We start from the raw sequence: 8,177 nt of genomic DNA, 5'->3' as shown, positions 1-8,177 counted from the left end.
TCAGTACTCGTCTATATTAATTCTCAACACCCGTCTGTGTTGACTACCTATCTTTTTAATACTCGTATGTATTGATTCTCAATACTAATCCGTATTAATTCTTAACACTCGGCTGTATTGACACTCCTTTTTGGTACTTGTTTGTATTGATTTCCATCACTTGCCTGTGTTGATCATATTTTTTCAATACTCGTACGCATTGATTCTCAACACTCGTGTATTTTGACATTCCTCTTTTTTAATACTCGTCCGTATTAATTCTCAACGCTCGTCAGTGTTGACATTACCTTTTCAGTACATATCCATACTAAATCCCCAACATTCACTCATGTTAATCTTATGTTTTTAATACTCGTCTGTATTGACTTCTGACACTCTTATGTGTAAATCACTTTCTAACACTCTGCGATGCCGACCTTGTTCCCCAAAAGAACATTTCAAGTCAATCCCAAGCAAATGGTCTTACAAAAGTTTACTTGCCAGTCCATATCCCTAATAACCAAATCCCATTCTCTAAATTTACCTTCCTTTCAATACAACTCCATTCTCAACGGGATTTTTTTTGGATATTTGTGTATTTAATCCTCTTTTACCTCGAATGCTTGAAAGTCGTTACTATTCATACCTTCAGGTCCATGAAGATTAATAGAGGCAGCTGTCATACCCCAAAATTTTCCCTACTTTTTTTTCCAATTCTTGTCTGGCTTATTACTGCATCCCTCTGCATACATAGTTCTCTTTTTAGTCATTCATTTAGATACAATCATTCATTCATCTGCATACATGCCAAGTTCATGCATATCATCCATTTGCGTTAAAATTTTCAAAGACAAGTATCATAGATTCAAAGTTGTGTTACTTATGGCCGACAAGAAACTAGGGGTTTGCCCAAGAATCAAGTTTAAGGATCTTTGGTGGTGCATTCAAGTTGAAAGGCTTATATTATGAGACAACTTCTATAAAACCCTAATCCTTGATTCTTAGCATTATTAGTTCTTGTGTGTTGCATTTAGGGTTTAGATTTGAAATTTTGGCATGCAGATCCCAGATGTCGTACACGATGTCACGACACCGGGGTCAACACATTGTCACACCACAAACAATAGCAGGATTTAAGTAAGTAGCACTTAAGTAAATAACACAACTAATTGTTAACCCAATTCGGTGCAACGTCACCTACATTTGGGGGCATCCAAGCCAGGAAGGAAATCCACTTTGACAAAATTAGTTCAAAGTTCTAAACAACCCCAAGTTTTACAAACTTCTCACCTAATCTCTACCCGTGGAAGTTTCTATCTACGATTCTCCTAGATATGAGACCCCTCTCACTTCCCTTCAATCACATAACAGTGATAACAACTTCTATCAAAAAGTAGAATTCACTATTGCTTAAATGCTCATGATGAGGGATTCACAATTACAACTGAATAAAACAAGTCCAATTCAAGTATCAAAGAGATACTCGAATGGCTCACAAATAACAAAGCAACTAAACTCTAACACAGACAATATTCAACGCTGCTTCGTTTCCTTCTTAGGTTTAGAAACGATCTTTAAATAACCTTAGAAAGGCATGATCTTCAGGCTTGATTAACTGCATATCTAATGACTCTGCACAATCTTCTGCAGATTTGATTCCAATCATATCAGATGTTTTCTAAAATGTTTTGACATCTTTACTTTGAAAATAAGGCAAAGAAAAACAGTATTTTGCTTTTAGAATACGTGTTTCTTGAACCATACACCTCATGAAATAAATCTTCAAAGATCTCCAGATATCTCACAGTAGAAACAAATCTTTCAAGAAACTAAAACAAGACACTCTCCAGTGTTGAACCAACATGTCAGGACATCTTGTTCAACATCTTGCATGAATACATCTTTTTCCAAAATGCAGCCAATCACTACACACCAGACTTAACAATCTCCCCCTTTGGCAAATTTTGGCTAAAATAACTTTGCTTAGCCCCGCTAGAAAGATGGTAAATATCACAACAATAATGAGATATAAATAACACACAAGCATAAGAAAAACATGATTTTCTTCAAACCAAAAACAACAGAGGCAAGCGTAGTAGAAAAAAAACTTAGCCTCACATTAGAGAGAATTAAACTCTCACATGAAGAACCTGCTTAAGCGAAAAATAAATTCTCTCAGTCACGATGTCAAGACATTTGATTTGAATTCATTAAAACAAGCAGCCAACACGAACTAGCCTATCACCATAAGCTCGAAAAGCATATGCCCCCCCTGAGTAGTAGAGTAGGGGAAATAGTTACTCCTCCTCCATAAGTAATCCCCCTCAAGGGACAGGGTATCATGGCATGGCTATCAAAAAGACACATAATTACTCCCCCTTTTTAGCCAAAAAATTGATAAACACAATCAAACTTAGATGTAGTAGAGCAACCAATCAGTTAAGTTACACACAAAGAGAATATAAAGTGCAGAAATATTCAGGGCATAACCCAAAACAACAACAACTAGAAACACAAAAAACCACAGAAGAGCCAGAACACTTTAGTCATCATCACTACTGGATGTCTCTTCATCATCACTAGTATTAGCACCTTCTTCTTTAGCATCTTCTCCATCTGCATTATTACCTTCTAGATTTCCCTCAGCCCTTTCTTCAGACAAAGCCTTTATCAGGATCTCAAGCCTGACCTTCCTTTCAGTACACACTTTGATAGTTTCATCCAAGGTTTTGCAGGTGACTTTTAGTTCAACACGGATGCCAGTCTTAGTAGTAGAACTGGTAGGTTTCTGTCCAGATGTCAGGACAATATCTGGAACATGTTTCCTAGTAAACAACCTATAATGTAATGACAGAGGGGGATCTCTTTTGCATGCACTATCATAACTGAGCAAAATACTTGGGTGTTGACTCAGTATAACACCACAAATTAATGAGGGAAAAGTTATAGGCATCTTTACAGCAAATGAGGCAACATGCTTCACTATTTGTTCAAAGACATAGGATTCAAAGTCAAAATTTGTTTTGGTCCCTACAATATAAATGAACTTACCCAATCTCATAGCAATGTTGGAAGTATGATTAGTTGACACCCAATTAGCAGCTCCAATTTTGTGAAGTACTACATACTTCACACTCAAGCAATTTGCTGACAACTTCCCTTTTCTAGGCCATTCCTTCACTTGCTTTGTCGTAATTTATTTGCAAATGACATTGTCAGAAACTTCCACTTCAGCTTGTTCTTCTTCACTTCTTCCCAAAAACTTGTTTATGATTTTAGGAGAAAAGTCCACACACCTTCCTCTTACATACCCCTTTCTAAAGTCCTTATTCCTCTTATTATCACACTCCTTAGAGATATTCACAATGAATTCTTTAACAAGCATTTCATAACACTTGCCAAAGCTAGTCACACTTTTCATCAATCCATCTTCTTGAATCAGACCCATCACTTATTTGCATTAAAAAACATCTTTTCCAAGTTCTCTTTCCAAAACCAATCTTCTTTGGTAAACAAATTTCCACTTTTCTACATTCTCCACGGAGTGAAAGGAGATGTTGTCAATTGGAACTTCATAAATATTGCTGGAATCTTCTTCCCAGAAGCTTGCTTTCTTGTAGCAGAAACGATGTCCTGAACATCATGTTCGACATCACAGTCAGATTCACTAGAATCAGATAGGACTTCCTTCCTCTTCAGAGATCTCTTCTTGGAGACATGAGTAACAACCTTGCTCCATACTTTTGTAGGGCCAACACTAGTACTTCTCTTGGGAGATTTGGAGGGCGTGCAGGAGGAATCAACTACTTTACCTTTTATGTTCTTTAACCTTTTAGCTATTACTAGAGCCAATCTTTTACCAATGGGCTCATCATTAGAGTGCAAATCATCTACATTCACAATATCCATAAATTGATCCTTCTTCTCTCCAGGTTTTTCTTCTTTGTCAGATAAATCCCCAAACATTCCATAAGAATCATCTTTTTCTTCTGATTTTTCAAGGGACTGAGTATAAACATTAACATGGATTTGAAAGGAAGAAGATAAGAATAAATCTATTTTAATTTAATTTAAAAAATAAATTAAATTAATTTTAATAGAACATTTATAATAATTTACTTTAGTTTAGGTTTTTTAATTTTTTAATTTAATATTTATATATAAAAAGTAAAAATTATTGATAAATTCTTTGGTGTATGGTAAGTAGTTGGGTACAGATACTTTAATGAAAACTGATTTAAAATATTAATTTATTTTAAAATAAAAAAAATATATAAAAAATAACATAGAATGTGATTGTTTTATTGGATAAGGATATCATCAAAAATAATTATAAATAATGTGAAAATTGTTTTCTTTCCCACTTAAGTCAAGCCACATCATTAATTCATTCAACCGTCAAGTAAAATGACATAAATGGCGTGAAAGATTAAAATAAATAAAAAAACTTTAAAAAATATCAAAATCCTAAATTTTAAAATAGGAAAATGAAAACTAAAAAAAATTAGGGAAACAATGTTACAATTAAGTGTAATAATTATTACTAAAAACATAACAGTATAAATTAAATATATTATCAATTTATTTACTTTTTACTAAAGTGTCAATTTATTTTAATTTGTATATAATACTAAAAAAAATATCATGCGAATTAGAAAAAAAGAAATATTTTACTATTACTGTAAATAAATTTGAAGATTTTATCAAAGAAATATTAATCTATATATCTTAACAAGGAAAATTCCTGAATTATTGGTAGAACTTATCCAAATTGTGCCTTAACACGTCATGATCCAAATCAAATCACACAATTTAGGTAACCAAAATCCACAATTATTGCATCAAAATATTTGTTACTAAGATTAAATGCATGGTTTGTTCATGCATTTTGTCTATAAATTCTAAGAGTCAATGGAATTTGATAAATTCAGTAAATTGTGAAAAAAGATTAAAACAATGGCTTCTTCAATGAGGATCTCAAGGTTCATCTCTAGATCAGTTTCTTCTTCTTCAGTGTTCTCTCGAGGTAGATGTTGTTCATTATTCTCTGATTATTTTTCCAATTTTTGATTATCTATATTAGTTTAACTGTTATGTACTAAAATAATAATAAACAATCTCAGGTTTGAGTTCAAGAGTCTGTAAATACAGCACCAATGCATCTTCCATCGAAGAACCAATCAAACCAACGTTTCATGTTGATCATACTCAGCTTTTAATTGATGGAAAATTTGTAGATTCTGCCTCTGGTTTGTATTCTCTTTTTGGTGTTAATCTTGATGAGTGTTTATTTATATATGTTAATATATTTAGTGCTTTTGTGGAATTATGTACTCATTATCATTATCATCATCAGGTAAAACATTTCCAACGTTGGATCCAAGAAATGGCCAAGTGATTGCTCATGTTTCTGAAGGTCAACATGAAGATGTCGATCGAGCTGTTGCAGCTGCACGCAAAGCATTTGATCATGGACCATGGCCTAAGATGACAGCCTATGTATTTGATTGCATCTTTTTTATTTTATTTGTGTCTTGTGTTCTATCATGTCCAAAATGTCTATCCGTGTTTGTGTTTGTGTTTAGTAATTTTTTTTCTGTTGCTATGATTTTATAGGAAAGGCAAAGGATATTGTTACGAGCTGCTGATTTGCTTGAAAAGCATAATAATGAGCTTGCAACACTTGAGACTTGGGATAATGGGAAGCCATATGAACAAGCTGCTGAGATCGAAGTTCCAATGCTGACCCGCTTAATTCGGTACTATGCTGGTATGTGAAATGTGTTATTTTAGTACAAGATTTTATACTAGGGTTGTAAAGACACATTGATGTTGCGCCCGAGATTGAGTGAATGCCGAGATATCTGATTGCAGGGAATCCATTTTCGCAAAAGTGCTTATTCTAACTAACACTTGCATTTCTGTATTTGTCTCCAGGTTGGGCAGATAAAATTCATGGTCTCACAGTTCCAGCTGATGGGCCACATCAGGTGCATACATTGCATGAACCAATTGGTGTTGCTGGTCAGATCATTCCATGGAATTTTCCTCTTCTCATGTTTGGTTGGAAGGTCGGACCGGCATTGGCATGCGGCAACACTATTGTTCTAAAAACATCTGAGCAGACACCATTGTCTGCTTTGTATGCAGCAAAACTATTTCATGAGGTAACTCATACATTCACCAATCTTGAAAATGACAGATAACTAGAAGCAATTTTTTCCTAAAACATTGACGATTATTTGAGAATTTGTAATATCTCTGGCAGGCTGGACTTCCTCCTGGTGTTTTGAATATAGTATCCGGCTTTGGTCCAATAGCCGGTGCCGCTCTTGCTAGTCATATGGATGTGGATAAGGTACAATACATTTAATTTTGGAGTTTCTTCCTACAGATAAGTTACCTTTGTATTCATACTGGAATTATTGAGTTTCTTGCAGATTGCATTTACAGGTTCAACTGCTACTGGAAAAATTATCCTTGAACTAGCTGCTAAAAGCAATTTGAAGGCTGCAACTTTGGAGCTTGGTGGAAAATCTCCCTTTATTGTATGTGAAGATGCTGATGTAGATCAGGCTGTTGAGTTAGCACACTTCGCCTTGTTCTTCAACCAGGTAGTAATTACAAGCATAGAGTTCTTGTTGTCAAATAATTATCACTTGTATAATTCTGAAAACATTGATTGATATTCTTTGTGACATTCAGGGACAATGTTGCTGTGCTGGCTCTCGAACGTTTGTACATGAAAGCGTGTATGATGAGTTTGTTGAGAAAGCGAAGGCCCGCGCATTGAAACGTGTTGTTGGAGATCCATTCAAGTCAGGAGTAGAGCAAGGTCCTCAGGTAAAATTGCATAGCATTTAAGCCCTGATGCATTAGTATTCTGAAATGTCTGAACAATATAATGAAAAACTTGTTATGATACAAATAACCAGATTGATTCAAAACAATTTGAAAAAATACTCAAGTATATTAACTCCGGTGTTGAAAATGGCGCTACACTGGAAGCTGGCGGAGAAAAGATCGGTAACAAGGGCTTCTATATACAGCCAACTGTCTTCTCAAACGTTCAGGTGTGTGTTTGTGCACGCGTGTGTATTTTTTAAATTCCCCTCTTTGTAGAGAATTACGCAAACACAGCTTCTTATGTTTTTAATTCTACCGATAACGACAACCAGGACGAAATGCTGATTGCAAAGGATGAGATTTTCGGTCCAGTGCAAACCATATTGAAATTCAAGTGAGAGCAATTAGTCTTATTTTGCAGAGAATTTTATTACTATGTACTTTTTTCTGTTATATGTAACTAATTTTAATGTCGATTGATCACAGGGAGATTGATGAGGTTATTCGAAGAGCGAATAACTCGCGTTTTGGCCTTGCTGCGGGGATTTTTACAAAGAGCATAGACACTGCTAATACTTTGACTAGAGCATTGAGAGTTGGATCAGTTTGGGTGAATTGCTATGATGTATTTGATGCTACAATTCCTTTTGGTGGATATAAAATGAGTGGACAAGGAAGAGAAAAAGGAGAGTATAGTCTTAAGAACTACTTGCAAGTGAAAGCTGTTGTTACTCCTTTGAAGAACCCAGCATGGCTTTGAGGATCAAGAATGTAGATCAATAAAAAAATCAGAGGCAATGATAATGATGATAAAATCTTTATTTTACATGTTATCCTGTCATTTAATGTTTTTATCTTTAACTTTTGTGATGCTTGAATAATTTTTAGTTAGTTATATCTTAATCGGTTTTTTTATCTCTTGCATTGCTTACTAATGGGACCAAATCATAAAGTATAGTTCTCTTAGATCCATGATATATAGTATTGATAATAGTTAATCACTTTTACTTTCTCATAATATTACCGGTAGTTAATGACCATAATAGTCTCACTCATACAAAGGAGAAAATATCCTTAATGATTATAATTAGGGTGGGAATGGGTGGAAATAGGCTTGTGCCAAGCTAGAATTTATCAAGTCTAAGTTTGCTCTATTAAAAATTTAAAATCTAAATCTGTCTTGTGAAGGTGGTAAGAAACAGAAAGAGAAATTTGAATTGAATTTTTAAAAATGAAAGTTTTTAGAAAACTAACACAATCAAACAATAACACGAACAAGAAAAATAACACAATTATTTTTATCCTGATTCGTTGTTAACAAAGCTACCTCCAGTTCATCCGACAAAATGATT

General features: G+C 34.3%; 1 protein-coding gene across 1 annotated transcript; it reads left to right on the top strand.

Annotated features, from left to right (window-relative positions):
* The first annotated feature begins 4,740 nt into the window (after positions 1-4,740).
* On the top strand, positions 4,741-7,740 carry LOC127075102 (benzaldehyde dehydrogenase, mitochondrial). The gene is made up of 11 exons (XM_051016551.1): positions 4,741-5,005; positions 5,103-5,228; positions 5,336-5,478; positions 5,596-5,749; positions 5,917-6,146; positions 6,248-6,337; positions 6,420-6,593; positions 6,685-6,822; positions 6,915-7,052; positions 7,158-7,219; positions 7,312-7,740. The coding sequence occupies exons 1-11, from the start codon at positions 4,936-4,938 to the stop codon at positions 7,583-7,585; spliced, it is 1,599 nt and encodes a 532-aa protein (XP_050872508.1). The 5' UTR covers positions 4,741-4,935; the 3' UTR covers positions 7,586-7,740.
* Positions 7,741-8,177: the final 437 nt, after the last annotated feature.

Source organism: Lathyrus oleraceus, chromosome 4, assembly GCF_024323335.1.
Source record: "Lathyrus oleraceus cultivar Zhongwan6 chromosome 4, CAAS_Psat_ZW6_1.0, whole genome shotgun sequence".
Lineage (NCBI taxonomy): Eukaryota > Viridiplantae > Streptophyta > Magnoliopsida > Fabales > Fabaceae > Lathyrus > Lathyrus oleraceus.
The sequence above is the reverse complement of the archived record's forward strand: the minus strand, read 5'-3'. Positions and strand labels throughout refer to the sequence as shown.